Source organism: Pongo abelii, chromosome 5, assembly GCF_028885655.2.
Source record: "Pongo abelii isolate AG06213 chromosome 5, NHGRI_mPonAbe1-v2.0_pri, whole genome shotgun sequence".
Taxonomy (NCBI): domain Eukaryota; kingdom Metazoa; phylum Chordata; class Mammalia; order Primates; family Hominidae; genus Pongo; species Pongo abelii.
In genome coordinates this window covers 153,737,578-153,753,623 of record NC_071990.2, presented here as the reverse complement: position 1 = coordinate 153,753,623, position 16,046 = coordinate 153,737,578, and the positions used below count along the sequence as shown (strand labels likewise).

At 43.9% G+C, this 16,046-nt stretch overlaps 1 protein-coding gene across 1 annotated transcript in view; it reads right to left on the bottom strand.

Annotated features, from left to right (window-relative positions):
• Positions 1-3,595: 3,595 nt before the first annotated feature.
• Positions 3,596-16,046, bottom strand: part of ESR1 (estrogen receptor 1) — a 303,200-nt gene continuing 290,749 nt past the window's right edge. Inside the window, exons 7-8 of the mRNA XM_002817493.5 lie at positions 12,254-12,437; positions 3,596-8,137 (exon numbers count right to left, since the gene is read on the bottom strand). Of these exons, the coding sequence (XP_002817539.1) occupies positions 7,903-8,137; positions 12,254-12,437 (419 nt within the window). The 3' untranslated portion in view covers positions 3,596-7,902. The remainder of the gene's footprint in view (positions 8,138-12,253; positions 12,438-16,046) is intronic.

Here is a 16,046-nt window from a genome sequence, read left to right as displayed (position 1 = left end):
GAGAGATAAAGGGGGAGAGACATTATTTGAAGAAACAATGGCTGAAAACTTCCCAAGTTTGACGAAAAACATCACTTTACACATTCAAGAGGTTCAGTGACTCCCAAGTAAAATATATACAAAAAGATCTACACCTAAACACATTATAGTCATACTGTTCAAAGTAAAATCTTAAAAGCAATAAAGAAAAAGTAACTTGTCAGATACAGGTGAGCATCAAAACATGGGTGGCTCTGATTTTGTATTGGAAGCAATGGAGGCCTGAAGGCAATGGGATGACATATACAAAGTGCTGGGCAGGGCATGGTGGCCCACACTTGTAATCTCAGCACCTTGGGAGGCCAAGGCAGGAGCACTGCTGGAGCCCAGGAGTTCAAGACCAGCCTGGGCAACATAATGAGACCTCATCTCTACAATAAATAAATAAACAAACAAACAAAATTAGCTGGGTTTGGTGGTACATGCCTGTAGTTCCAGCTACTCGGGAGGCTGAGGTGGAAGGCTCACTTGAGCCTGGAACATGGAGGCTGCAGTGAGCTGAGATTGCGCCACTGCACTCCAGCCTGGGCGAGAGAGCAACATTCTGTCTCAAAAAACAAAACAAAACAAAACAAAAAGTGCTGAAACAAAAACATCAATGACCATCAACCAGGAATTCCACATTCAGAAAAACTACAAACCGCTCTTCAAAAATGAAGGTGGAATTAATATATTACCAGATAAACAAAGATCAAGATAATTCATTGCTAGTAGACCCACCTTACAAAAAATACTAAATGAATTGCCTCAGGCTAAAAGAAAATGACACCAGACAGTAACTCAAATCCACAGGAAGAAATGAGGCACACTGGAATTGGCAAATACGCAGATTACTATTTCTAAAGTCCATAAATTTTTTCTCATTTCTTGTCAATTTTTTTAAAAAGCTAGAGAGTAGTTTAAGGCAATAAATATAACATGGTTGAGTTTATAGCATATATAGATATAATATATGTGGTAATAAGAGAATGGAGCTGCATTGGAGCAAATATTTTCATTTTATGTCATCAGATTTAAGTTACTACTAATTTGAAATATACTGTGATAGATTAAGATGCATACTGAGCAATCACTAAGAAAATAATTCAAAAAATAATGAAATTGGCTGAGCGCAGTGGCTCACACCTGTAATCTGAGCACTTTGGGAGGCTGAGGCAGGCGGATCACTTGAGGTCAGGAGTTCAAGACCAGCCTTTCCAACATGGTGAAACACTGTCTCTACTAAAAATATAAAAATTAGCCAGGTGCAGTGGCACTCACCTGTAATCCCAGCTACTCGGGAGGCTGAGGCAGGAGAATCGCTTGAACCCAGGAGGCAGAGGTTTCAGTGAGCCAAGATTGTGCCACTGTACTCCAGCCTGGGTGACAGAACAAAACTCCATCTCAAAAAAAAAAAAAAAAAATTAAATCAACAGAGGAATTAAAATGACACCCTAAAAATATTTATTTAACAATTTGGGGGGAAAAGGTTAAAGGTTTTCTCTTAGATCCCACAGGTTAAGGGCTCAGTCCCACAAGACTGCCCCCCATCTCAGACACCAATTGCAAAGTACTAAGTTGTCACCTATACCTCTGACCAACTGGTTATAAATTGGAGTTTCCACAAACCCCTCCTTGGGCTTGATTCATTTGCTATGGTGGCTCATAGAACTTAGGGAAACACTTATATTTACCAGTTTATTATCAAGGATAATATAATGAAAAATATACAGATGGACAAATGAAGAGATGGAGAGAGCCAGGTATGGGGGAAGGTGCGAAGAGCCTCCGTGTCCTCTCCAGGTGCGCCGTCTTCCAGACACCCCCCAAGTGTCCACCAACCTAGAAGCTCTCTCAACACTGTCCTCCTGGGTTTTTTATGGAGGCTTCATTACATAGACATGATTAATTACATCAGTCACCACTGATGATCTATTCAACCATCAGCCCCTCTCCAGAGCCTCTCAAGAGCCTCTCCAGAGGTCAAAGGGTAGAGCTGAAAGTTCCAACCCTTTAATCCCATGGCTGATTCCCCATCCTGAGGTTATCCAGGAGCCCACCAGGAGCTGCCTCATTAGAACAAAAGTTTCTATTGCCCAGGAAATTCCAAGGGATTTGGGAGCTCTGTGTTAGAAACCAGGGTCAAAGACCAAGTATTAGAACAAAAGAGCCTCCTAGCACTGCTGTCTACAAGAGTTTTAGAAATTGTCTCAGAAACTGGGGCCAGAGACCAAATATATATTTCTTATTGTACCATAATATCACTAAAACAACGAAAGGCAGTAAGAACAGAGGAACAAAGACAGGAGGCATATACAAAACGATAATAACATGGAAAATGTAAATCTAAACATATCCATCATTCTATTAAATGTAGATGCTCAGACAGGGCAACAATAATTGTGATAAAAATAGCTAATGTGGATTGAGTGCTGACTATGTGCGGTACTATCCTGGGCACTTCACATGTCCACTCTTGTAATCTTCACAGTACTGCCATAGGGTAAGTGCTATTCTTGTTTCTATTTTAGAAATGAGGAAACCATTGAAAACGGGGATTGAAGAACTTGCCAAGGGAATGCTTGGACAAGAAAATGAATTAGCTTCCTGAAATCCATGTGACTCAAACAATGAGAAGACCCTCAACCCATCCTAATAAAGAAATGAGTCCAACGTGCAGTTTCAGAAGACTCTGGGAAGGGAGAAGCAGTGTCAGCCACGGTCCTTCCATACTCTCCATGAGAGAACCGTGTGGTCTTCATAAGAACCCTTCCAGGCAGATGCACTGTCATCTGTCTTTACAAGTCAAGAAACTGAGGCCCAGGGAACTTAACTTGCCCAAGGTAATGCCAAAAAAAAAAAAAAAAAAGGTAGAATGAAGATTCAAACAGTAATCTAGCTGCAGAGCCTGTGTGAATATCATGTTGCATCTCAGTAAGTCCTATACCCACCCCCTCCCAATTCATCAGTTAAATCTGAGAAAATGGGTAAAGGAAGCACGCAGGTAGCTCTAAAAAGGGAAGAGAGTCCCAAAATGGAAACCTGGGGTGGAGGGGTGGACCAATTGTTCCTGCTTTACCTTCAGAATGAGGGAGAGGTTTTTAAGCTAATTATATCGTTTCAGATCACTCATTCTTCCATTCACTCATTCATTCATAAATAACCACTCTCCAGCATCCTTCTTCTCCCTCACAGGGAAAGATTTGGGCCAGGCATTAAAAAACAGCAACTATGTTTAATGAGCACCTCAGTTAGTCCTCACCACCATCCTGTGAATTAGGTGTTATTACTTATCATCATATTGTTGATAAGGAAGCCGAAACTCTGAAAAATCAATTGCCAATGATCATAAAATTTGTAAGTGGTGAAGCCAAGAACTGAGGCCAGTTCTGCGTGACCACAGTGTCCACACACTTCCTGATACACCTGGGGGTGTTGGGCAGAGGGAGGGAGGCGAGAAGAGGCCTTAGCATTCAGACTCACTGTGTGTTACAGATCGTTTAACCACCTTGATTTTAGATGATCAGTGGTGAACTGCTAGCAAGAAATGGAGCTTACAAAAAACAAACTTGTTGTCTTTAGTTTAATTCTTTATTTGAACATCAAATAGGTTGAGAAAATTGTTTACAGGTGCTCGAGCATCCCGCTGGATTCTTTTTCAAAGTGCAAAAGAGGTTTACAAGTGTGTTTCATTAAACAAAGCAAAGCTGCGACAAAACCGAGTCACATCAGTAATAGTATGCATCAGCAAAAGGGCATATTAATCCATCAAACACAATTTGGCATTTGAGCCTTTTCCCATAAAACAAGAGCTCTACACTGAAGAGTATGTAGTGCACAAAAAGCATTGTTTATCACCTGTGAGAGAACAGAAACTGGCATAATGTCACTTATTAATTCAAGTCTCTATAACCAATGACCTCTCTGTGAATGCAAAGGGGTCTGTGTCTCAGGCACCTGCTCATGGGACAATATGTTGTTTCTAGGGTGCACAGCTCTAAACACACACACTGACAATGGGTTTGGAACATGGCAGCATTTACATATTTTAAAAGTTCAGGCACAATTGGATGCAAAAAAAAGAATAGAAATTTTTCTTGAATCTCAAAAGACAGTGCAAAATTGAAGTGCCATAATAGAGGCAGCAATTACTTAGAAAACAATTTTAAATGACTAAAAACGAGGCCACACTTTAATTCAATTGGAAAGGAAATGCAGTTGGAAACAGAGCATAATTAACGCTACTGAAAAGATGGATATTTGGGACCAAAGTTCATTTGCTCCAGTTGAGAGTAAGTTTTCAGGGGATTAACCTGGGAATGGTGCAGAGTAATCTAGATCACGCTCCCAAGACCTGCACCAAAGAGAATTATGGTTGCCTTTTGAGCTACTGTATGACTCTATTTGCCTTTCACATAACTAGCTTCCCCAAGCAGATCTGCCTGTGAATATTAGACATTACTATGGTGTTAGTGATCATTCCCAGTACCCACAGTCCATCTCATAATTGGAAAGTATGAATAGGAAAGGATTTGTAATCAGCGTCATGCAGGGGAAGGAGTACTCTAAGCCAATGGCCTAAATCAATGGCCATTTCAGTGTATAAGATTTCAAGGTGAGGACACCTTCATGTGATCAAAAGTAAATGATCAGTAAGTCCGTTATTTGTTCAGCCCCCAAAAGGCATGGGCTATGGCGTGTGGTTAAACATATCTGCAAGGTTACTAGGGAAATCAAATCAAAGACTGCACTTCCTTAGGGGTTAGATTTTGCAACCTACATTGATAGGGTCTTCTCTTTGGATGACCTAGCCTCTCATAATTGCTGCATGATGGCATTACAGAATCATTACGGCAAGCTAGGCAATGGCGAAAAGAAACACAGACCACTAGCTAATCCATGGACTTTACTGCTGATGTTGTTCTTTCTTCTCTAGAACTGAAGCTGCCATTTTAGAAATGGCTGTAAATGGAGCTAGTTGATTTGTGGTCTCCAGGGCAGAAGTGGACTCTACTGAACCCTGGTGCACACCCCAGGTGCCAGAATTAACCATTTTCCTCCAAATACTTTCAATACTCTTCTTAATATATTTGCCATTCCCCAGATTCCTGAATCCACTTCCCCACCATACCTGAGCCCCCAGATGAATCACATCTTTTAAATTTTAACTTGCCTCAGAGTGGGGGAAAGCAGAGGCAAGAGTTTTTTTTTTATCATGTTCCTACACCCAATACCAACACCAGCCAGAAAATATCTGCTGTCCATTAGTGGCACTTCAAGTAAAAATACAAAGAGATTTCCAAAGTTGCTGGAGACCCCTGGGCGAACATTTCAATCATCTGATGTTCTCTGCCCACTTCAAATGTAGTAGTATCTTAACATGAATACAAACACATTGGATGAATAATGTAAAACCTTCCACTGTATAATTGTTTGGCTTTAGCTGGTATTACATCATCTAGTCCTAGAAATTTTTTTTTGTTTTATTTTGATTTTTTTAAAAGAAAATCTAAGTATAAACATTAAAAAGAACCCACTGACCCATTAGCTACTGTCCAAAAATATTACTACTGATATTTTGGTAAAAGCAAAATTAGCTGCCCTGAATAATTTTCCTTTTCAGGCATAATCTTTGCTACATAAGATTGTCTGTCATTCAATATCCAACAATAGGCATCTGGATTAGTGCTATTTTGTCTACTGTGGATACAAAAGTTGATATGAAATGTGATCTTCATTTAAATGAATAATCACCAGGCTTTAGGCATAAATGACTGTTTACATGACAAGGTAGCTTGAAAAGTATACAAAAAAAAAACCTAAATATTTTTCCTTGGTTTTTGCATGTTAACCCAGTCAAATTAAATCCAGAACAGAATTACTACATTCAATTGTCTGATAAACAAGCAATGTAATTTCAAAAAAATATATATTATACTATATAAGGTGCTTCTTAAACAAACTAAGGTGCTTCTTAAACAAACAGCAACAAAAGAATTATGTTCTTAAACATATCCTTAACACAGATACATAAAATTGTCCCCAAATTTAAGTGCACATAAAAACTTTTTTTTTTTTTTGCCCTCCCAGATTCTCAGTCCTTTGGTGATCACTTAACTGGACAATCAAAAATTAATGAAATCCACTTTTCCAAACAAGACATACCAAGAGAAGCCCGAGCAGCTCACCTGGGTCATTGGCTAACACAGACATCACCTCTCAATACAGTTTCAATTATAGACAATAAGGTCACCCAAAGAAAATCAAACATTCTTTTTTGTTAAGAAAAAGGAAGTAACCCATAATTGTGCTAGAGAAGCAAAGGCCCAGGGAAGGCTGCCCTGTGGCTGGAATGAGCCTTTCTTTTTTAGCCTATAGGTCAAAGGAAATTGAAGGAAATGAGCTGGCAGGAGTGGAGGCGGTAGGGAATGGGGTGGGGGAGGAAGGGGGAGGATTTTCTTCCCCAAACCAAACCCTGATTTTGGATTAGTTCTAAACAACCAAGGGCATATGTAATCTGACCAGGCCCCAGTCAGCCTGAGTAGTGACAGCAAAGGTCCCCACCCTCCTCCCGTGCCCCAGGGTGCTGGGCCAATTGTAAGAACACAGCTGTCTACAGCAGCTGTGACAGCTGCTTCTTCCAACCAGGGCCACGCTGGGAAATGAAGAAGAGCTGGACTACCCCAGGGATCCCAGGGTACCCCCAAAGGGCAATGCGGGGTCTGCAAGGAATGTTCCTAGGTAGCTGTAGCCTGTGGCAGGGCCACCCTGAGCAAGTCTGGCTGTCCCTCAGAACTATATCCAGTTTCTGCCCTACATTCCCTCTTGTTCTCTAGTAGCCACAACAATCCTGCACAAGTTGTTCAGCTCCATGCCCCAGGGCTAAATGCATCACCAGGGCCCCTGCTCCTTTCAACTACCCTTTACCCTCATCATGCATCACCACAGTGAACAGTTCACCCCTGTGTAAGGCACACACACGCCGGGAAGATCCAAGTACAGTGCCCACTGGAACAGGTCCTGAAGCTGACCTTACTGCAAGTTCAGGGAGGAGGGCTTTCTTTTGTAACACAAAAATAAAAACAAAAATCAGGAACTTATCCCTCATATAGGGAGACTTAACTAAGATCAACTTGCTGCTCTCCATAGGTCCATGGGAGGCATGAATTAACTAGAACCCATGACCGGAAAGCCAGAGGCAGAGCTTTTAGCACATCTGAAGCTGCAGTGTATCAAGTTAAAATAGTCTTGCCAACTAGGGGATCTGCCTTCCCTGTGTGCCCCTTGTATTCCTATAGGGGGAATGAATTGACAATCACCAGATATTCTGCTACAGTCATATAAAAGCTTTAAGGTGTACCACTTTCATAAAAGGATGCATTGCCATAGGAATACAAGAGGGTGCTATAATAAACCCTTGACCTAGCTTTCTCCAAGTCACCACTTAAAGGAGCCACTTTAAATTCTTTGCTGTGGCTTATTCTTAGAGCCATTTAAAAAGTGCTTATCAGAGGCGAAATGTCTACTCTTCAGGCCTGGGTCTCTACAAGTAGCTTAAATGCACAGAGTCATCTGAGCCCCAACCCATAGACTGAGTTCAGCTGTGAAGAGCTACAGGAATCCTCACGCTTAGTAACATAGCAAAGGGGGAAAGAGAGCTGTTACAAAGATTTAGCCCTGGAATCCCTTTGGCTGTTCCCAACAGAAGACAGAAGATGTGCCACTAAGAACTGAGCAAGCAAATGAATGGCCACTCATCTAGAAAGCCATTGGTGTTGGATGCATGCCGGAGTGTATGCAGGAGAAAGAATTTGGCTAAAGTGGTGCATGATGAGGGTAAAATGCAGCAGGGATTATCTGAACTATGTGGGAGCCGGGGGGCTCTCAGACTGTGGCAGGGAAACCCTCTGCCTCCCCCGTGATGTAATACTTTTGCAAGGAATGCGATGAAGTAGAGCCCGCGGTGGCCAAGTGGCTTTGGTCCGTCTCCTCCACGGGCGCCCCTCCACGGCTAGTGGGCGCATGCAGGCGGTGGGCGTCCAGCATCTCTAGCAGCAGGTCATAGAGAGGCACCACGTTCTTGCACTTCATGCTGTACAGATGCTCCATGCCTTTGTTACTGTAGGTGGGAAGACACAGAGAGGACCACTTTAGAGCCAACCCGAGCCCCAGGAGTGCTGAAATCCTTAGAAGGGGAAGGAAGAGGAGCTCCGAAGACACTTAGCAGCCAATCTTTCTTCCTGTTTAAAGACCCACTTTAGGATGGGAGCTGGGAAAGCTGAGGGCTTTCAGAAGCCCTAATCTGGAACTCATGGCCATGTGGTTTTCATTTTCCACCTCCTACAAGGGCGGTCCCACCCTCACACTCTCCCTGCAGCCACTTTCAGGGTATTTGCTATGCAGGTGACTTGCATGGCCCTCCGCGGCCTCAAATGAGATCCTATTCCCCTCCAATAGGATCGCCAATGCATCTAAAAAGAGAACATGAGATATTCAGCCAAGCAGGAGTGGGTATTTTAAATGCGTAAAGCAGTTCAAGATGATCCATTGTTAAATCTCTCACGTTACTTCCCATTTAACTCAGAATAGAATCTAAATGTCTTTCCGTGTTCTACAAGGCCCAACTGGTCCAGCTTCCATCCATGTCTCCAAGCTCTTCCTGCCTGTCTCCCCTAACCCACTCTCCGGAGCCACACTGATTTTTGTGCTGCCCTTAAAGGAACTAAGCTCCCCCAAGACTTAGGGGACCTACACTTGCTGTTCCTACTTCCTGGGATGAACCTTCCTCCGGTCTTCAAATGCCGCCTCCTCGGAAAGGCCTACCACTACCCAGTGGCAGCAGCCTCAAGCCTCTGCAGTCTCAGCCTTCCTCTTTCACGCTGTTCTGTTTTCCTTAGCACACTTATCACTACCTGAAATTCTCCTTTTTATTTATTTGTGTTTATTCTCCCCGCCTCCAAACACACACGTGCACACACTCACACCCTCAGTCGAATTCCTAGAGAAGCAGGCTTTATCCTGTCCCCTGCTAGGCCTAAAACAGTGCCCAGAGCTCAGTTCATGTTCAGGAAAACAAGGGGGGAAATGGGCAGGGGGAAATGGGCAGAGGGAAATGTAGGCAAATGGCATTCTCCTTTCCCTACTCTCCTCCTCTGCTCTCCTCCACTAGCCACAACTCTGCTGCCCCACCACACTACTGGTGGCGGGGGTGGGGAGGAGAACAACTATTATCTAGTTTGAAATTTCTTTTAAAAGAAATATGTATCATGAGTAGCAGGGCCAAGAGAATGTCTTAGAAAAATTTGCATTTTTAGTAGGGGAAAATTCAGCTCAAGTTGGAGACCTGCCATGAAAACACAACATCAAAGCTATTCAGGGCCTACAGCGTGTTCTAAATTACTTGTTTAAGTGTTACTTTTTTTTTTTTTCATTTAAAATGCTATAAAAGTTAAATGTCCCCTGGATCTGCCACTGTGTTCCTCGTGCAACCTGATGATTCACGTTTACAGTCAGATGAAATCTGATATTAAATTCTCTGAGTAGCAACATATGGCTGGGGCCAAGCTTACTTAACAAAATAGACTTCTGTGATTTAGATCGGCTGTAGTGAGGAACCAAAATATTATTATTATTACAATTGTGTGTGTGTGTGTATGTGTGTGTGTGTCAGAGAGAGAGAGAAAGAGAAGCAACCTCTCTCCAGCTTTTCACACGATTCCAACAGAAACTCTACAGAGCTTTCTCCCTGCTGCTGCCCTCTGCCAGACGTGGCCAGTAAAATCAGCCAGGGTTGTATATTTAGTGCAAATTTACTTAGTATTAACTAATTAGGCTTGCTGATGCTGACAGGCAGTTAATGGATTTGAAAATTCAGCAATTCCTTTCAACAAATAAAAACACCCAACTGCAATGCATTGAATCTACAACATCACTGAAATTCCCAGCTCAGAGTCAAAGCTAATATGTTTTCCTCCAGGGTAAGGTTATTCTCTCAGCCAGGGATTTTGGCATCTAATCCACTCACGGCTTCCCTCTCTATAATACTCATCAAAAGAAAAAGACAGGGGAGACTGGAAATGTATACTCTGAATGCAGTCACCTACTCCACCTGACAGACGTGATTCTTTCGTCTGTTACACAGGGATCCTTGGGGAACCCTGAGAACAGAGATTGCAATCACCTTCTTACCAAGTAGAAGCCAAATTCACAAGGCAGGGAAAAGCCTGCCATGAGCCATTTGTTCATCCATTCATTCCCCCATTTCTTTGTTCACTCACTCGGTAGTAATGTCGCGGGCATATACCATATGTAAGTCTTCACATATGGCACTGTGAGGGATACAAAGAAAATAAGATACATCTATTTTCCCAGGAGCTAATAATTTTTTAAGGTTGTCTCTGGAAAGGGTGGTGCCTAGGACTTTAATGGAGCAAACTTCTTGCCATTTGAATCACGGTCTAAGGATTTGAAGGTTCCTTAAAAACGATCGAATCCAACCTCCTTAAGACATCATAGGCCTTCCCTCATAGCCACTAACAGAAGGAATCTCTTTCATTCCTAGGGTCCTGGTGTAAGCCCAAGGTCATGTAGGCTTCATCACCCATGAGTGCCTGTCCTTTTAGTGATACCACTTGACATTGTCATCGTGGCTTCATCACCCATTGGCACCTGTCCTTCTAGTGTCATCACTTTGAATCATTGTTGTGGTCCTGCTGGAGTCTGCAATAAATAACCCAGCAGTCTCCCCATCTCTTCCCTGCAGATGAGGTCTACTTATGGGAATGGTATCCACTAAGCTTTTGGCTAGCCAAATTACAGGACAATGGAATGGAAATGAGGCCACTTTCACCTTTTGGCATAGAAAGACTCTATTTTCTCTGCTGATGTCCTTCCTTAGCTCTTACAGAAAACATTTGTTGAGTATTTTCTATGTGCTCTACATCATGCTAGGTGATATTGGGTAAGCAAGCTGTATTGCAATGATGGCTCACAGAGTTGTCAGTCTAAACGGGCAGAGAAATAATAAAATGGGCAGTAACCATAGGGAAGAACAGAGTATAAGTTCCAACTAGGTCTTAAGGATTAGGAGATGCTTCCTGCAAGGAGTGAGATCTGAGCTATGATAGGTTAGAATATTGCTCAGAAATAGTCATGCCCCCGGCAACATGTCCGTCTTTGACTCTGGACACCCCACATGCTTGCTTGGCCAATGAAATGTCAGTGGGCATGAGTGAAAGAAAAGAGTAAAATGCACTTGCCCAAACAGGATCACTTTCTCATGCCTCTGCCGTTGCGTCGAGAACATGTCCCAGCTAACATGTGGGTACAAGGAGGATAGGAGACGTGAGGCATAGAGCAGAGTCACCCTGGCCTCAGGCAGCTGCCTCCCAGATGTGTGAGTGAGCCCAGCTGAGGTCAGGAGGGCTGCCCGCCAATCTGCAGCCTGAAGAAGAACCTCCCCCAGATGACTCATCCAACAGTCAGCTATTACGGCTAGAGCTCAGACATGAGGAAGTCCTCGTAAGCTAAGTAAGGGCTGAATCATAAGGAGTAATAAAAACAAAGTGAAAGGGTTTATACTTTATCTAAAAGCAATGAGAACTTAAGGGTTTTAAGCAGGAGGATGACATCAGATTTGGTTCTAGAATGATCACTCTGGACACATCATGGAGAATGATCTAGAAAGGATCTAGATTACAGGCAGGGATACATGTCTGGTAGCTGGCACAGAAAATGATGGTGACTTAGACTAGGGTAATGGCAATGGGGGTGACAAGAAGGGGTTCAACAGGTATGAAGGAGTCAACATTGACTCTCCGTGAGGCATCTGGCCCCAGGGTCTCTCATTTAGGATATCCAAGTGTACACAGGGACCATAACAGATGTACCCAGTGTCTTCAGGGGATGTGTATGCTCACAGACTTCTCTTGATTGGCCCCCTCCTCCTATTTGCACACTGCACCCAATCTCTAAACCCCTGTCCCAAAGCACATGCTTTAAACCAAGCGTAAGTATCGCTTCCTCTATGCATTCTCTGACATTTGCCCTGTGACCCTCGCAGATTTAAAACCTCTCTCTTCTGTCCTCCTGTAGCATTTATGCTTATTCTGTGCCAGGAACTGTCACAAGTGCACTCTCCATATGCAGGCACCAGTCCTTCCCGGCCAGCTGTCACATAGGTTTGGGGGCATGTTTTCTTTATGTCTCTCCTGTAGGAAGCCCACAGTTGCCTCACCTCATGTGCCTGATGTGGGAGAGGATGAGGAGGAGCTGGGCCAGCCGCCGGTGCTGCTGCTGCAGGGTCAGGCCTGCCTTGGCCATCAGGTGGATCAAAGTGTCTGTGATCTTGTCCAGGACTCGGTGGATATGGTCCTTCTCTTCCAGAGACTTCAGGGTGCTGGACAGAAATGTGTACACTCCTGAATGCGCAGAGAGAGAGTGAGAGAGAGAAGCTCAAAGAGGATGAGGTCTAGGAGACCCAGAGTGTTCATGGGATGTAATAATGAGCCAGTGCCCTTCCTCAGCATAGTAGTCTAGCAATGGGGATGCTCTGAACCCATTTGAAACCGAGTTACAATGTAAAATTCCTAATGCATATGCAAGTCTCAGAGCACCAGCAAACCAAGGGGGGCTCCTTTGTGGGAGCCATGACCCAGAAATGGGCTGTTAGCCTTGGAGCCTGTCATGGTAACATGGGCCACCTTTTCTCAGACAGGTCTGACACCATCATGAATTGTCCATGTAATGTAATTGACCATGTAATTGACAACCCTGTGAGCAGCCACTGTTGTTCCTTTTCACATCAAGAAACAAAAAAGGGCAGAGAAAGTCACCAACCTGCTAGGGAACTCGGAGAGTAGGTAGGCAGAGCTTAGATGAAACCCAATCTGCTGACTCTACATGTGGTAATGATAAAGGAGACGCTCTCTCGAGAGATGTGTGAAACTCGTGGTGAGATTCAGAGACAGACAGTGATGAGCGATTGGCTGAGTGATTAGAAGGTGATTTTTCCAGGTAGGATTTCTGTTTTAGATCCAGTTTGAAGTCTAAGCACTTTTAAGCCTCAGCAGAAAAGTTTATGATGTGGATGGGGATAGGCCACCTTGAAAACTGCTGTTTTTTATGGCCACATAAGTTTTTCCTCTCTTGCCTATTTTCTGAAATAGATCCTGCTCTCTGGGCCCCACAGATAGATCCAGGACAGAAAGTGAGACCATCACAGCGCCTGGTGCTTCTGGACAGCCTCAAGCCAGAAAATAAGAGCCTATTTCCGAGATCGTATATGAGGTTGTGAGACAAAAGTTCTTTCTTCTAGCATTGCTAAACTGGGAGGATGAGAATACGGGGCTCTGAATGGCCCTCTTCCCAGCACATGGAACTCCTGTCTGCAGAAAGGAAACTACTGACAACAAGCAGAGGTGATAGTGTGGCGGATGAGAGAGAGAGAGAGAAGAGATCCAGGTACTAGGTAGTAGTCACAAGGTCTTAGTTTATTTTATTTTATTTTTTTTTGAGACTGAGTCTCACTCTGCTGCCCAGGCTGGAGTGCAGTGGCGCAAATCTCAATTCACTGCAACCTCTGCCTCCCAGGTTTAAACAGTTCTCTGCCTCAGCCTCCCAAGTAGCTGGGATTACAGGAGCCCACCACCACACCCGGCTAATTTTTGTGTTTTTAGTAGAGATGGGGTTTCACCATCTTGGGCAGGCTGGTCTTGAACTCCTGACCTTGTGATCCACTTGCCTTGGCCTCCCAAAGTGCTGGGATTATAGGCGTGAGCCACCACGCCTGGCCAAGGTCTTAGTTCTTACATTTTTTTCACTTGACCTTTGAGCTTTCATATATCCTTCATAACACATGTATCAGTGAATCCCCTTTTTGCTTAAGATAGTGTGAGTTGGATTTCTGTTGCTTGTAACTGAAAAAATTCTATTACAAGAAGTTGAGACCTCAACCCAAGGACAGGAAGAAAGTGAGTGACAGTGAAGTAAGAAGTATTGACAACAAGAGATGGGCAGGATGGAACCAGCTTTTTTGGGACTACAAGGATGCATTTTCTAACATTGCAGCAATAAGCTCCATCCTGCCTAATCACACCGCGTTGCAGGGAGGAGATGACAGTATTTTTTTTTTTTTCCAGATTATGTGTATTTATAGTAACACTTCTTGGTCATACCACTATTCAGCCCACTGACCATCTCACAAACAAATTCCTTCTCCTCCCCTCTCCCCTTCCTCATCAGCACCTTCAAGAGCTAAAAGCTCCCAAGTTTATCAATCCCTGACTTTATGCGGATAACATGGTGACAAGTTACTGCTCACGTAGCAGTTTGTAGGTTGGGAATGGGAGAAACATCTACACAGAGGAACTCAGAGTAAACAGAGTTGTAACTGCCCAGAATGGAAGATGGCTAAAGTTTAAAATTAATGTAACAATAACAACAAACCAGAATGGTCGGGATCTTGGTTTCCATGCAGTTGAATAGGATAATGTAGCTTTTGGTACCCTGGGGCACCTTGATCTAAAGCAAACAGCACAGAATGAGTAAGCAGCAGAAAGAGAGCAGATTAAGAAGGAAATTGCTGAATTACTTCACTTATGTTCCATGTGGGCTGTTGGTAGAGAAAGAACGTGTCTATCAGAAAAATGGGCAAACCTCCCATGGCCGTGGTGTTGGCCTGGAGGTGGCAGATAGCAGAGGGTGCGAGCTGGGAGGTTAGGGCTAGGAGGGCCTCAGCTTACCTCCCCTTGTCTCTGCCTCTCACAGTCCTCTGTGTCATCATACCCAGTGCAGCCTCACATCCCCTAGAGCCCCTGCCTCCGGCTGGAAATCCTAGGAACCCGCCCAAACCACAGGGCTGAGTTAGACCAACTTGGATGATGTACTTTCTACCAATTTCCTTTTATGTTCCCACCCAGGATGCCCACCTCATTCACCAGTAATCCCTTTCTTGTTCAAGGAAACCACAGAATGGAGACTCAAACAGCTTGGATGTCCCTGCCTAGAAAGGTGACATGTGTGCATCTCTTCTCTTCTTATTGTTTTCACGGTGTGAAGGCACACTGTGCTGGGACCTCAGCGACCCCGAGAGTCAGCATTTCACCATGACCTTGCCAATGGAGGTCAAAGACATGGCACTCGGCCTCTGGGGAGCGACCTTTTTCTTGGGCTGCCAATGTTCCATCCTCCTAAAGGTGCGTGTGGGTTCCTTCATCCAGCATGCACTTACTGAGAACCTAGTGTGTGCATGACTGTGCTAAGGATTCCAAGCCTTACTTCCTTTCAAGTGTTCATGTTTTAAGAGCAGATACTGCCTGCAGAGAGAGAATGTTCTTAACACGGACTCTCAGGATGCAGGCCATTTGCAGAACAAGCCTGTTTTTCTAGTCCTGTTTTGGCATCAATACAGCTTATCATCTCATCCTTGTCAGCAGATGCTTCCTAGTTGTGCAAATATACTGAGAAATAAAAATAGGTCCTGTTGAAATGCCAATAGTTGACAACAGCAACCATCTTCTTTCTGGACTTTTCTGGCAAAATGTGGTCCATGTTTGCTGCCTGTTGCCCTTCAGGGGCCATTTGGGAGAAACAACAGAAATTCAGATTCCCAGAATGCTTCGTGTGCTTTGGCAACCACTGCAAGAGCAAAACAGGGCTGCTGGTAATTTCCATATCCCAGGTGGTCTCTCCCACCCTGGATGGCCACACCACTGTGCCCAGCAGCATAGAGCAAGTGAGCAGACAGTGTGGACCCTCAAAAATATTATTGCAACAAGGTAGGCTTTTGCAACTCTGGAGATTGCTCCAAATCCCAAAGATGGAAAGAAAAAAATATCTCTATGTCATTATCCGGTCTTGAGGTGCTGTCAGCAAATCTGAGCTTCTAGGCATTTGGGATCTTGTAGCCAATAAGGGGATATTTAGGAAGAGCCTGGGGAAACCGAGTGGTACAAACGAAAGGGGAGTGAAGCCACGAGGACACCCCCATGTACAAGACATCTCAACCCAGTCTCTTGCTCTCTCCCTCT